This window comes from Ixodes scapularis, unplaced genomic scaffold, assembly GCF_016920785.2.
Source record: "Ixodes scapularis isolate PalLabHiFi unplaced genomic scaffold, ASM1692078v2 PGA_scaffold0__279_contigs__length_252992795, whole genome shotgun sequence".
NCBI classification, from domain to species: domain Eukaryota; kingdom Metazoa; phylum Arthropoda; class Arachnida; order Ixodida; family Ixodidae; genus Ixodes; species Ixodes scapularis.
In genome coordinates this window covers 98,660,710-98,676,201 of record NW_024609835.1, presented here as the reverse complement: position 1 = coordinate 98,676,201, position 15,492 = coordinate 98,660,710, and the positions used below count along the sequence as shown (strand labels likewise).

Genomic DNA, 15,492 nt, shown 5'->3' with positions numbered 1-15,492 from the left:
GGACGACGGGTTTTTGACAATTGTCGTTTGTGCCATATTTGAAGCGCGCTATAGCCGAATATATTTATGGTAGAGATGTTAAACTTTTTAAGAATGATCTATGTATAGCCTAGGTAAGTGTAGACTTAAGATATGATTAGTATTCTTCAAGACGAGTTTCGAAGAAATATTCAAACATGTATCTATGGGCAATTATGCCCTAAACTTGGTAATTTGTTTCGTCGTAATTGTTTGAGGTATCGCATTTAAATTAACACCACGGACAGTACATATCATTAACATCTGCAGAATACAAATTAATGTATATATTGTTATTTTTATGTTGAGGAATAAATTAACTCAGGGAAAAAGATTTCTAATATTGTTCAAACTCCGCACGTCATAAAAAATAATATATATATTTATTTATTTTATTTTTTCATTTCACGTTTTTGGGGCATGTTTCTTTTAGCCTGTACACATTTTGGTAGAAGAAACTTCTTTCGTAGTTCTGGGCCTGTGAATATGCGAGAATACAACACTTCTGTGGATTCTTGAATTTTTTTTTCTCCAGCTTTTTATTTTTTTTGCATTTATTGTTATGTTTATTTATTTGTTAATTTTTACCAATGGCACAGTTATTTAGATTGAAAAGACGTAGCTTTGAACTTCCGAACCACCGAGCATGGGACGAGTAGCGCCTTCTGACGAGTTTCTAACAATGACCATCTACGCGACCTTTTATGCAGTGAAGGGCGACAGTAGCTGTACATATGCATAAATAAGTTCAGATTAAAATAAGCTCGACCATGCCGTCTTTCCCCGTATTAGTCCGAAATATCGGGGGGGGGGGGGGGGGGGGGGGGGAGCAAGAGGGGCTGGGGCCCTCCCCCCCCCCCCTTCCCCCCGTTTTTCCTCTTCCGACGCTACTGGTATGGTAGAATGCGCCTCGACCTCAAGTTTTGTCAGCTTCTGTGCTTTTTGCTCGGCGTTTCTTCCGTCTCGGAAAATAAACCTCCAAAGCAATCACAAACTAAAGAATTGTCAAGGTGCAGGCGAGCTGGTGTATGTTGATCATGATGCAAAATCCCTTGCAGGCGAGCTGGTGTATGTTGATCATGATGCAAAATCCCGAGACTGGGAATAAAATTCGAAAGAAATAGTGTAAGAAGAAAGAGAAAAGGGAACAGGAAAACGTCTCAAACTCAGTTGAGTTGAATTTGAGACGCTGTCCTGAGCCGAGTTTTCAGCTGAGTTGAGTTTGAGACGTTGCCGTGAGCTGAGTTTGAGACCTTGTCCTGTCCCCTTTCTTCTGTCTTCTTACACTTTTTCTTTCAAATTTCTTTCCCAGTATCAGGATTTTGCATCATGTACAAACTAAACTTACTATATGCCAGCATCACTTGGGCGGCGTTCGAGCGGATTACTACCAGCGTGCGAGGGGGGGGGGGGGGGGGGATGGCAGGGAGGCAGTTTGCCAGATCGCTTCAAGGTTTTTCTGAGCCTCAACCACCTGCCTGCCCCTGGCCGTTTTGAACTGGATGAGTATTGTTAAACAGTGCGTTCGTGTGATCACTACTGCGTGATGCTCGTTAACCCCCCCCCCCCCCCCCCCCCCCCCCGGGCTGGCGGTCACAATTACTGGTCTGCACATGCCACTCTGCACTGGCAAATAATCCAGCACATCCGGGACACTCGTCGTTCCATTTAATTGCCTGACCAACTTCGCGCAGTCTAAATATTACACCCGAACATTTCTAAACCTGATTTCGTGAAAACCAGTGAGGCGTGAAAACGTTTAGCGCCGTTCACACTCTTGGGACCAAGTAAGACCGAGAGACCAGACCGTTTTTTAAGCCTTTGGCGACTTCTTATAGGATTGGATGCGCTGCAGCGGAGCTGGTCCTAAGAGATTGTAAGAGGGTTAAAAACCGGTCTGGTCTCTCTCGGTCTTAGCAGGTCGCAAGAGTGTGAACGGGCCTTTATTTGAAACTGAAACTGTAGCGGAACATGAAAACCGGACTTCGAACTTTGCTCACTTGGACTTGAAAGAAATTCGAATTTAGCGCTAAAAGAGAATCGAAACCTTCGACTTTTCGAACTTCATGTAGAAAGAAATTCGAAATCTTCAAATTGATCGACCTTTATGTCTATAAAAATTCGCAACGTTCGAATTTTCCGAATTTCAGATTTAAAGAAATTCGAAACATTCTAATCTTTCGATTTTCAAGTTAGGGAAAGGTCGAAATCTTCGAATTTCTCAAACCTCAAGTAAAAAAATATTCGAAATAATCGAACCCGAACTTTTAGCAACCGTGAAAGCTTCGAACTTATCGAATTCGAAACTCCACGATTTTTGAAAGTTGCGAATTTTTCGAATTCGAATTTCCGTACGGTCGAAAATATCGAAACGTTTCGAATTCAAACATAAGTTCGGTTCGAAAATATCGAAACCTTTCGAAATCGAACCGGTTCGCGGCATCCCTAAAAATGGCTGCGCACTGGTTCGCCAAACTTGGCCCAGTCGGCCATCTTTCATCCATCCATCCATGTAACACAAGGCCGCCCGCCGCGCAGGCGCAGAGGTCGCGAGGAGGCGCAGCTGGCGGAGCCAGGAGCTGGCAGAGCGAGCTGTCGACAAAACATCGCAACATCTGTCGATGAAACGAGCGGGTGCTCGTTTCCACGAAACGATCTGTCGATGAAACATCGCAGTGTCGACGAAACGATTTGTCCATGAAACATCGTTTGACGAACTGATTGCCACCGCAGAGTAGCTGCATACACGTGTCAAGGCATACACGTACCGCTTTGTGTCCCGAAATTTAGAAAATCAGTGAGTGCGTGCCGACATGTTCAAAACTGCAACTGTGGACTGCGTGGCTCCTACACAGTCTAAAAACTAACTCACAATTACGTCAAACTAGTAAAAAAAAAAAGTACTGACTTTGGAAAATGTGTTATCGATGTTTTTTGTGTTTTTTACTGGTTCTGCGCGCGCGTTTCTACATTACTGAGGTGCACGAACTGTGTCGTCAGCCGTTGGCGATCAGCCAAGGTGTGAAGATAACAAAACCCGGCGCATATTTCCCGAAGGTTTATGTACAAGATTTGAATAGTATGAGAATGTATCAATATTCGATCGTAGTAGGCTGGGTAATAAGTAGCCACCCTCGTTTACTTTGAGCCGTACGTTCTATATAGAAACAATTTTTGTAATGCTGCGTTGCCTTTTGATTTGCATATACTTGTTACTCATTGTTTTGTAGTGTGCTTAGCGATTTCTCTCTTATTCCAAGTTTTAAATTACAATGAATATCACAAGTTCGCCTACTTTACGTTCCTTTTTGAAAACGTAAACCAAAATAAAAACATAATTTCGAAATTGTAGAGGCGCACAGTGCCGATGAGGTTGATGTATTTTAGTAAAATGAGCACAACATTTCACGCGATTTCGGGTCAAATAGAGGACATACAACCAAAATATTACATTTCTAGATTGTTTTTTTTTCTCTTGTGGTTTATATCTAAACGAATTAAAAAAAATACAAATTTGCAAAAAATGTTTTTTTTAGAAAATCGACTTCAAACTTTCAACATTTGTTATTTTTCACAACGTTTACGTAAAAGTAGTGGAGAGGCTACTCAGTAGATAATAATGATATTATTATATCTATACTGGGCAGGCTTAGGAATTTCTATAGAGATAAAGGAAGAGAATTTACCTTAAGTGTAGACAAAGTAATGGCCTGTCAAAATTGACCGAAAATCGACCTGAATGACAAGTTTGACATTTCTTTCTTAGAAAACAATAAAATTTATAAAACTATTTGAATACGTCAAGGTATCTTTATAGTACCTATTAAATAGGGGGGAAAATAGAGGCACCAATATTTTTTATTGATTTTTTTTTATTTTGCAGTTTATTATGCGTTTTGATAGTTAGTTTATGTACGGTGTCTTGATTTTACCGTTTGTTGCCGTGGTTAGTCTTACCTACATCTGCGGCGGGTACGACTATGACTGCTTTTAGACGATTGCGAAAGTTGCGCGTCCAGTCCAGAGGGTACGACTATTTGGTTGGGTATAGAGGGGGAGAAAAGACGGAGACTGGGTGATAGCATTGGCCGAAGCCCGACTCTTTAGGATCGTAATTGCCAAGTACCGGTATTGCATTCGTGGAAACAGACTTGGGGAAACGGGGCGTCAGACGGTGGCTCTATAGTATAGAGACTATGAATGCCGCACTAATACAGCTTCTCCAACGAGACGTTTGGGGCAGTCGCTTGAGCTACATCGGGAATGAAGGTTTTCTATCGTCCTCAAGGTGTTCTTCCATCGCTTTCTAATTCGGCTTGAATGAAAAAAACAACAACCAAAAATCTTGAGTTTGTAGTTTTGCTGCGAAGGCCTCGTAGAATTCTAAGTAGGAACTTCAGACCCGCGAGATTAAAGTAATGAGGTCGTCACCACGACGTTGTAGAACCGCGGCTTCACTGCTACCGCATTGTACTAAAGGAAGAGTCTCTAGAGACAGGAGAGAGTTTTAGGGAACCGTTTTTTCGCATCCGATACGGTGTGATGGGCCCTCCGGTACGAACTGCGCATGCGCTATCACAGAAGACTCCCCTACGCGCACTTCGTACCGGAAAACCCATCGTACCGCGTATCGGACGTGCAAAAACGGTTCCCTAAAACTCCCTACTGGCTGAGGCCTTCCTCGGATGACGGTGCTGGCAGGTTGGTCGTACAAAAACCGCCTGCAGGCATGATCAAAGCATGTACGAAGCCAACATGCTTACAACTCCGACGCAGCGACCCCGTGTGTGTATTTTACATGGGGGGGGGGGGGGGGGAGAGGGAGAGGGGCATTAAAATTGAAAAAAAAGCAGCTATTAGATTCTAAAAAAAGTATGTGCGTCTACTTTCACGCACAACACTCGGATAACCAATCAGCGCAACTTACGGAGGCAGCTCAGCGACAGACGATGCCCGAAACATCTGTTTAGACCAAAAAACGCAGACTCAGTTGTGGCATTAAGCAATGCAAGCGTGACGTTTTGCATAGCTTACTGTTACAACTCAGTCTGCGTTTTTTGGTCTATACAGATGTTTTGGCATCGTCTTTTGCTGAGCTGCCTCCGTAAGTTGCGCTGATTGGCTCTCCGAGTGTTGTGCGTGAAAGTAGACGCACAGACTTTTTTTTATAGTGTACCACGATTTCACTGTTTAAAGAGGTTATTTATCATTTCCTATACCCTGTATCCCTAAATTGATTAAAAATTCTCGTCACAAAGCAATGAAATGTTGACACACACAATTATTTTTCTACATTAAGAGAAATGCGACATTCTTTAGAACACGTCACCACAATGCGATGCTTTTGGAAATTAAATCCGAAAGCCAGCCTCCTTGGTGGCTCTGAGGCGAAGCGCCGGCTGTACGGATCTCCGGGTGGTGGGTTTGAATTCCCGCAATCTGACGGAGGCTTATTGCAGAGAAGGCGCCCGAGCTTTTAGTTGTACGTCAAAGGATCCCCAGGTGGTCTAAATTAATCCTCAGTCCTCCGCTGGGGCGTTCCAGATGCCCGTCGTTGGTTTGGCACGTAAAACCCCCAAATTTGACTTTCGAAACCAAATGCCCACCAAAAGCGGTCAGGGGATCTGACATACTTTACCGGGAGTTCAGGCACGATGTTTCGTTAGCCCTTTGAAGTGACCGCGCAAATTGGCTTGTTAACATAGCGTGCTAGGATTTTGTACAGAAATGCCCAAAAATTATAACTTTTATTAAATTTTCTTTTGTTTTTTTCTATTTTTTTTTTGTTCTTAGGAATGAAGACATACACGTTTTAGTGAAAGAAGCATTTTTGTATGGGTAAAGTTTCGCGGAATCTGTTTTTCACGAAACTATCAAATACTTTTTGGGGCAACTGAGGTGTTTATTATGACTGAAACAATGGGTGGAATAAAAATAAAATACAATAATAACATTGCTTTCTTTCGCCAGAATTGACGTCACAGTGGTCCAAAAAGTATTTGGTGTTTACATGCAAAAATTAAAAACAAAGTTTTTTTTTGTTGGCGTAAATTAATTTTATTAAAATTTTAATGATTGCCTTTAGTATCTAACTACGTCTGTGTGCCAAATACCTTCGCAATCTATTACAAAACTGTTTTATGCGGTTATTTCATAGGGCCGACGAAACATGGTGAACTCCCTGCAATGCAGTTCATGCGACCTAAGATTTCATAATCCTCTCTTGCTTGACTACGCATGCACACACACAAAATTGAAACAAAACCTACCAGATTTTTGTAAATTCTGGGTGACACTTGGTACGATACGGTCCGCTGCTGCCGTGCCGACGTTTTTTTATATTTCCGGTGGCTGCTCTCCGTGACAAACTGCCAACTTCTTAAGTCCCCGCAACCACGGATCAAGGAGTCCTTTTGGTCGCCATAATCATTAAAAGTGTAAAACATTCACACATTCATGAAAGATGTCCTGTTCCCGTCCTCGTCCTCTCTGTTTTATACTTTCAAGTTTTGTATCTATTAACCAACACGCTCGTTTTCAACTGTAAGTGTAAAACATTAAATACAGTTTTTTTTTTTAGCGCTGCCCTCGTTGAAAAAAAAACAATCGTACATCTTGAGATGTCCAAAGAAACCGTCCGCGAACCTCAGTGACATATCTACAACTGCAGTTTCAGTGGAGTGACAGGGCGAGGACAAGGAAGGCTGGGGAAGAGAAAGTAGATGAACTGCTGGAGACGAGGAAAAAAATATCCCTCTCGTTCCGGCACCTTCACTGGCGATGTCTTTTTTATTTTTTATTTCAGCATGTTTCCTGTTTTTATGGTCGCCTTTGAAAATAGGGTAAAACCGTTTGGGTGTAGAATAGTGCACCCGCCTGAACATAGCAGGCTGGCTCGCCAAGAACCAAATGGTGTTTCGGAAACCAGACGCAGAAATAGAGGCGAGAATGCCGCGATTCTCTCATGTCTCTGACGATCACCGTGGTAGCAGCGCTTCAACACAAACTGCAGTGCGATATGTCCCCTTACAACCTGTGTCGCTTGCTAAGGCCTCCTCTCGCCTTGGGAGTTTGGGAAAGTTTTTCCCCTCAACTTGCTACATCTGTAGGCAGTCCCCCGTTCAAGAAGGGCTTTCTTTTCGCGCAGACCGTCTCCCCGCCTCGCGATCGGCTCTCCACACGGAAGCAATTACACGACCTTCGTGGTTACTCTGACCCCCAAAACAACAACAAACACAACAAAAACGCAGTTGAAAAAAAAAAAATTAGCTAGGAGAAATGTTTTTGTATTTTTTTGGGAAACGCCATTGCTCAAAATGGAAGCAAAACGAAGAAGCCGGCTGGCTGCGTGGACAAAAACAGTGCGCTGCGCATTCCCCCGCCCGGCCAACACTCGAGTGGAAACCGGGAGGGCTCTGCAGTCCCTGGACTGTGCTATGCAGGCCGCAGGCGCCGGCTCTTTTTCTTTTCTTTTTTTTTTTCCTCCCTCCATTTTTTTGAAGCTGCCCCGTCGTCCGCGGTTTACTGACACTTTGCTTTACTTCGTATTTTTTTTTTCTGGAATTTTGTGGGCGACGGTTGTGTTGTGGGTGGGCAACCAGCCGCAACAAAAATAGAGCCACATGCTTGTCGGAGCTTAGCAACAACGGGAACACGGAAGGGAGGGGGGAGGGGTGTGCAGGCATTGTTGAGTACGCCTCGAGCCAAACGCACGGAAGCTCATCATATTGCCCAGCACCCCCTGGAAAATGTCAGCGGGTGCTCAAGCCCCCGTTGCCCCCCGGTTCCGGGGTCCCTGCTCCATCGTCTCCCCGCGCGCGAACTAGCGCTGGTACGCTGCTACTGGTATCCTGGCGTTTCTTAACCTGCACGGTTTGACGGGGAATCCTCGATTAATTAATTAGGCAGCTATTCAGAAATTAGGGAATTATAGTGATAATTAAAAACGAGAAGTCTGGGATATCCCGCCCTTTCTCGGGCTATTCTTCATCCATCTTCCCATTTAGTAACTGTTTGAATAGTAAATGCACCCTATCCGTGGCCTGCGCGTGACATCATTGCACCATGCCGGTGGTCATTCCCACTTGTTTCTGCCGGAAAAAAAGATTAAAACAAATTTGGGGGCTCCAAATGTTTGCCGTAGAAGGTACGCACTCAGCAGCAAGGTAACTATAATGTCATCTTCTGTGACGTCGAGGCAAATCGACTGGGGTAACTCCTCTCTATGTTGCCCATATAGATAGTACATGTTCATTTACATTTTGAATGACGCATCTTCCGTTTTAGTAACAAGCCGCGTGGAGACCGGCGAGAAAATATTTAGGTACAGCAATCGTAAACACTCGAGCCGTCCATTGACTCTTCGAGTCTGGACAACAAGTACCCGCAATTTAACGGCATAGCGGCGTCTCGCAAAGCGACGCGGCGTGAATGAATGGAGTCAGCGAGCCCTTTCACGGCGGTCACTTTGCGCGTCCCCGAAGAAGCGCGCCTGACGAGTTGTTTAGGGTCAGCAGACTGTTGACACGAAGCGAGCTTTCAGAAGACCGACCACGCGCGCTGAGCCGGTCCGAGCGTCCACTGCAGCAAGGGGCAATATCCACCGCTGGAGACTTAAGCGGATCAGCTCCGGCTGCCCTCGCTGATCCTGAGATATGAGACGGATAATCCTGTACACGAGCGCGGACATGAATCGTCCGGGCCAAAGTTGGTCCTGGTCCGGGCTATCCGCGCGGCAGCGTGTCCTGTAAGTTAGCTGGATACTGAACTCCGCATTCCACGTAGGGTCATAAAAGCTCCTATATAGAGCGAAGGAATTAAACGTAATTTTTCTTTACATGACCCGGTTCACACAGATGCATTAGGATTTTTTTTTGTGTTTGTTTTAATTAAACGGCGTGAAGTTAGAAGTGGGAGATATACGAACTAAAGAGGTGCCTTGACCTTATGTACGGGCGGGGGGTAAATGTTAGCGTAAGAGACGGATTGGAAGAAGACACCCTAGAAAAACACCTTCGATGGTAGCGACTCCTACCGAGCTGTAGCTTGAGCTACCTAGCCCGAACATTTGCGGTGCCGATGTGGATGATGAGATGGTACTGATGTGCGTTTACAACGTTGATGTCGTAGTCTATGATGTTAGTTAATTTGATTGATAACAAGACACGATACATCATCCGGACATCGGGGTGCCCCCAACCGCAAATGTCTTATTTTTATGCTTTTAGGAAACCGCGTACGTTTTCGCCATTGCTCCGCTCTTCCCCCTGCAGGTTTGGACTAAAAAGATGATTGATTTAGGAATGTTGACTTGTTTTGCTGCAAGGCACCTCTTGCTTTAACAAAGTGATACAACGGGCTTGTTGGTATAGTGGCGCTGGTAAGTTTAAAAGCGGTCGTCTGGTGAATTTAAACAAAAAAAGTTTTGAACACAAATTGAGAAGGCTTGAACTTCTAGTGTTGCAAGTGAGCACGAAGCCGTGCACGTGCTATGTTATGTTTTTATGCTTCTAGGTACTTGGAAAATGTCAACAACTGAGCGTGAAGAGCATGTGCACCAGGCAGTATGAGGATCGCTTTATACTCAAACTTTCATGTTCAATAGTTTACTGCGTGCGCGGAACGGGGACGGAAAAGAGCAGAAACCATAAATAGTTTAAAGCGAGAATCGAGAAAACAGTTACAGCTTCATCGTTATGGACTGAAACTTAATCGGATCGCAATCAAATCGCAAGCTGGGTGGTGCCAGCCATTAGCTTTTTAACACGAAATGGCTGCCATGTTCCTCGGGTCTTATTTGCGTGTTCAACTGCGTGTCTCCGGAACCCCACTCTTTATACGCCACCACACACCGCTAAGTTTCGACGAATCGCCCTGTCCCGCAAATCGCCATGTTCCGTACTGTAGGAGCACTATACACTAAACTTGATATCACATACTTCTCCAACTCGAGAATATATGGTTTTATCCTACTTGTTCTTGTCGGCGAAGCGACGAAGCGAAATTGCTCGTCGATCCCGTTCAGAAGTTGACAAAGGGCGATATCGGTTTATTTTATTTCAAGATAAATACACACCAGAATAAACTTGTCTTCAAGAATTGCCGGACCGGTTTCGAAATTATTTGATAAACGTGGTTTAGACGGCATACTCAGAACAAGCAAGAACAGGCTACGATTTATAGGTTGCCAAGAGAGACGATCCAGCGGCCGGCGATCTTGATCATGGGATGTGCGTTGTGGTAGCTTGCCGTCAGCACGCTCTACACAGCAGCGGACTCAGTTGTGGCGGCTTGTGCTCACCAAGTATTGTTAGAGCGATTTACGACCAGCAGCACTGAGGGCACGGCGAGAAAATGAGAGAACAAAAAACGCCTGCATGAGCCTTTGGGAGTTCGCCCGGGATATCGTCCGAATCAAACTCAACCTCTAATGAGTTTGATTATAAGAAACTCAATATCGATTTTATTGAATTTACTCATTAGGAATGCAATTGAGTTTGCTCATTAAGAACTTAATATACTCTAAACGACTAAATTTTCACGAGGATCTAAATTTCGCGAATTTTGCGAATCGCCTACAATTCGCGAAAAATAAGTCCCGCGAACAATTCGGTCAATATGTGATCGCTACGGAAGCTACACTCGATTCTTGAAAATTAGAACCCGCGAATAATTTCAAATTTTCAGCTTTGGCCCGATTTGCGAAAATTTGAGCCCGCGAAAATTAAGTTGTTCAGAGTATATTATTTTGAATTCACTCATTACTCAGAATGCAATTGCGTTTATTCATTAGGAATGTAATATATATATATATATATATATATATATATATATATATAGAGAGAGAGAGATGTATTTAATTTAATCATTAAGAATGCGATTTGAGTTTGCTCATAATGAACTCGATATTCATTTATTCGAGTTTACTCATTAGATATGCAAACGAGTTTTATTGTCAACAACTAAATATCGATTATTTTGAGTTTACTTATTGCATTTCCAAATGAGGTTCAACATTAATTTATTTTAATTATTTATTGAGATTACCTGCATCGCCTGGAGTCATCATTGCAGGGAGAGGTTATTAAAAACTGTTCACATGAATACAGAGGGAAACACATTTTTATTAAGCATGTTCCATTCTAATGCAGCTCGAAGATTAATTATTTTAAGTTTACTCAAATATATGAATGAGTTTTTTCATTAATTATTTTGAGCTTGGTCACTGGGCATGCACTTGAGTTTTATTACTTGACAGGCATTTCTTTGTCTCCTCATCAGAGATTCAACCGAGTTTTTGTCATCGGGTAGTTGACATCAGCTGGTTTGCGTCCTTTGGTGTTAAAGAACCCAGCAAGGGCACAGCTGCAAATAACTGAGTCTGTCAGAATAAGCATATTTCCTCAGATTCATATGAGCAAGAAATGGAATCCAGAACTTTTGACAACTCCGAGACCATAGCGTGCTTTATAATAACTCTAAGGTCACTGACAAGGTGAGAACAAAAGAGAGGAGCTTCCCTTGTTTCCCCTCAAGCTTACATCTCCCCCTCGAAAACGCTTCAACATCTCGTGCACATCAAGCGCGCGCGCGCTGTCGAAGCACGGTGGAAGGCATGGAGCGCGTGCTGAAGGCCGGGTGCTTAAAAAAACATGCCGAGCCGTTTTCACTCTGTCAGTGGCTATGTGGTGACATCATTGAGCCTATAATACTAGTCACTTTGTATAGAAAAGAAGCAATTCAATATTTTAAAGCTAGCAACTACTGGTGGCTCGTCTTGTCCTGGGTGGTGCTGTGCAGAAAAGCGAAAACGTATACCGGCTAGGAATCGCTTTTGTGGATTTCGCGGCAGCACCGAATGACCATTGCTTGTGCCAATGTTTTTTCACTAAGGGATAGGGTCTAATGACGTTGAAACACTGTTTACCACTTATCATACTTCCGAGGAGGGGATAGCATCTGGGAACCTTAATAAATGCTGAGGTAGTCACCGGCCAAATGAATATTTTTCATATGTAGGGCATATCAGGCAGTGGAGTAGTCAAGGGGAGTTGTGATCAGTGTGTTTCCTCCACGTTTCATGCTTTAAGGAATTATAATATAAGAAATTCCCAACAAAATGCAGGTTTTTTTTCAACGCATTTGCAAAAAAATTTGAATGGAACAGAGTTGCAAAAATTCGATTGAAACTCGAGTGTAGAAATTCTATTGAAACTCAATTGCAAAAATCCTATTTAAACACTATTGTCAAAATTCGATTGAAATGGCATTGCTACGAATTCAATTGAAACTCGGTGGCCAATATCCCGTGAAGATTCAAAGGACCACAGAAGAAAAGAAAAAAAAGCAATTGAGTTTCAATTGAGTCTCAACAGTGAATGTATACACTTTCAAGAAAAACTCGTTTTATTTTATTTGACTTTTTTGTGAGGGGAGAACACTTTAAGACACGCAGGGCGTGGCTTAATATGATCCCGCCTCTTGATTCATGATTGGTTCTTAGGTGTTCTTATCGGCTGCTGCCGCAGTCTGATTCGCGGCGGAGCAAGACGCCCGGCCCCTCCCCGCGTTTCTCTAGATGTCCGTTACTGCAGTAAGAGTTCTTTCCAAAGACCCCAGTGCGAATGAAAACAAAATGTTTGCACCTTTATCTTTCTTTCCAGTCGCTCGTCGAGTGAAATTATCAGTCAGTTATGACGAAGCAATCGAGTGGTTGTTGTATAAAGCTTTGTCCCACAGCAGAGCTGCTACATTACACAGCCAGAAAGCACTTTTAAAAAATCCAAATTCGTAACGGTAGACGTTTGCCAGAACATCCGTGTACGCATTGTTATATTCGTCTTTGAATTTTTTACTGGACAATGTAGACTGATGTGCTTTGTCGTCACATCAGTCTACGTTGATTTTTTATTTCCTCCGGCGCTGTGCCGATAGGGCCTGCGTCATTTCTGAAGCCAGGAAACCCATGTCGTGTACATAACTGCAACGGCAAATAAAAAACGAAAGGAAAAAGATACCACCAAGAACAAGAACTTTAGCGTCCCCCTGAAGAAAACGGAAGAAAAAAGGAAACTTGGTCTGGCCGTCGCTCATCCGTGTTTGCGTGTTTCTGACGTATACCATTATTGTCCGGCTTGACGAGCCAATCACCTCTCCTATGGCTGTGTACTCCCTCATTAGCGTAATGGCCGTCGTCATTCTGTTTTGTTGACCAACGTCTCGTCAACGGCGGATAGTAAGCTGTTTTTGAGTCAGCGAGCGCTAGAGGTATACGGTGGCGAACCTCCGTAACGACAATTTCAACCTCTCCAACTTCCAAGGGCACCGTCTTCGACGTCTGACCTCCCTGTCTGTGGCCTGTGCGAACCGTGTTTACCGAGGTAGTTTCGTTTTAATTACGTTTCACATGACGATTGTCCGTCGACGGTACAATTAAATCTCTTCAAAGCGCATATATGAAAAGCCTACGGGCGAAAGTTTCCATTTTTGTTTCTTTGTAGGCGCAGTCAGAGGTCAACTTCGCCAGTATGCTCCCCTATCGGAATGAAAATTATTATTCTAAAAAAATTCAACCCACAATACAAAGAAGGAAAAAAAAATTCAAGCGAGACTTTTTTGAAACGTCTATCAAACAACACTGGCGTCCGCCATGTTTTCGGCATTGCTTTATACGTGAAGCCTGTGATTGTATCCAAGTAGAACGCCGAGCGCTGTTCAGCTCGGTTAGCTATCCCAGCAGATAATGAACAGGGCCTGTGTGCGGGCTGCCGAATAGGCTAGCAGACGACGCTCGCAACGGAAAGAACTTCGTGCGCACGCGCCTAATCTCTCCCGTGACGCCGCATTTCTCCGCGGCACGGCGCTGGCCGTCCCGGCGGTCGACGCTCGCTTGATATTATTAAAAAATTTGGCCGCTGTACGTTTCTAAAAGGCTATCAAGAAATAATATCTGCTAACAAGACACGTGCATGTATACTATCGTGAAACATATTAAAAGCCCCTGAAAAGAAAAAAAAAATTTTTTTTTCGAACAGTCTGGCTGGAACACGTGTGTCAAACAATTTATTTTGCGCAAAAAAATAAATTAGAGCAGTATTGACGGCGCGAGGCGCGATTTAGTTGGTAGTCACATTCTCTCCACTTGTTCCCTCTTTCGACAATTCAGGCGCGTAGAGGAGAGGTGGATCGGCTGGGCCATCACGTTGAGGTGGCGAGAGCGTATGACCATCCCGTTGAGGTGGAAAGAGCATATGACCATTCCGGGACGTCATGGACTTTGCGCGCAAAATTCAAAATAAATCTCGCGCCGTCAATATTGGTTAAATGATTAATTTTTTTTTCGCGTAAAATTAATTTCTCGGCACGCTTGTCCCAACCAGACAATTAAAAAAATGTTTTTTAGAAATTTAACGATGTCGCAGAATTTGATGTTGGGGAGGAGATTATAACTGATGGCTGTTTATAATAGTTCGATATGCATCACCGAACGCATGAATGATTGCTTGCGACACGAATGTTTGGTCGTATTCTTGACACGAGAGGAAAATATTTCACTAAGCAACCTCTTCCACTTGTAACCTTGATATTAGTTCTGCGCACAACTCTTGGGGCAGTCCAAAAAGAAAAAGAAACGAAAAAAATGTTACGTTGGTAAACAAAATAAAAGCCGTTTACAACTCCCTGTAACGCCGAATTAGAGCGCAGCTCTTGAGGAGGAGGAGGGAAGAGTACTAAGAGTAGGGTATACTCCTCCTTTCTCCTGCTCCCCTCGTGATCCTCCTTGCTACTCCTCCTCCCTCGTCCTCTTCCCCTCCTCCTTCACCCCCTCCTTCTTCCTCACCTCCTCCTCCTCCCCTCATTCTTCAACCTCCTCCCCTCGTCTCCTCCTCCTCCTCCCTCCTTCCCCTCCACCTCCCTCCTACTCCTGTCCTCCTTGGGAGTGGTCACCGGACCTCGGAAGGGGGGGGGGGTCACGTGACCTGTGGGGGAGGGGTCACATGACCTGGAGGGGGGTCACGTGGCATGAGAGGGTCACGTGACCTCGTGGGGGGGGGCACGTGACCTCGCGGTTACGCCGACGGCGACGGCGACGCCGACGCCGCTCAAGCCGGAAACGGGCCCCTATAGAGCTGCGCTCTAAAAAAAATAAAATCTGTTACTTCGCAGCATTTTTTAAGGTTTATTATTTGGTCAAGTTGTGTCAATAATTTCATTTTCTTAGATCACAACTCGTGCGAAGAAAGGCGAGAGCTGCGGTTGCAGCTCAAGAAGGAAAATCTTATTGCTGAAGAAGCGTGGGTCCCGACGTGCGACGCCAGAGGAGGCTACGAGGCCAAGCAGTGCAAGAGCAACAAGTAAGAGGATTGATATAACACTTAAAACATAAAAGGGAAGCAAGTAGTCATCTTTATAAAAAAATTTGAGACTACGAGAACACGAATAGGGGAGGTGGTAAACATACACTACACCTTGGAA

The 15,492-nt window shown here is 44.0% G+C and overlaps 1 protein-coding gene across 3 annotated transcripts in view; it reads left to right on the top strand.

The window, feature by feature from the left end:
- The window catches only part of LOC8052629, a 225,557-nt gene that overhangs the window by 116,160 nt on the left and 93,905 nt on the right, over nt 1-15,492 (top strand). For all 3 annotated transcript variants that reach the window (XM_042289205.1, XM_042289206.1, XM_042289207.1), the window contains exon 3: nt 15,239-15,371. In XM_042289205.1, the coding sequence (XP_042145139.1) occupies nt 15,239-15,371 (133 nt within the window). The remainder of the gene's footprint in view (nt 1-15,238; nt 15,372-15,492) is intronic.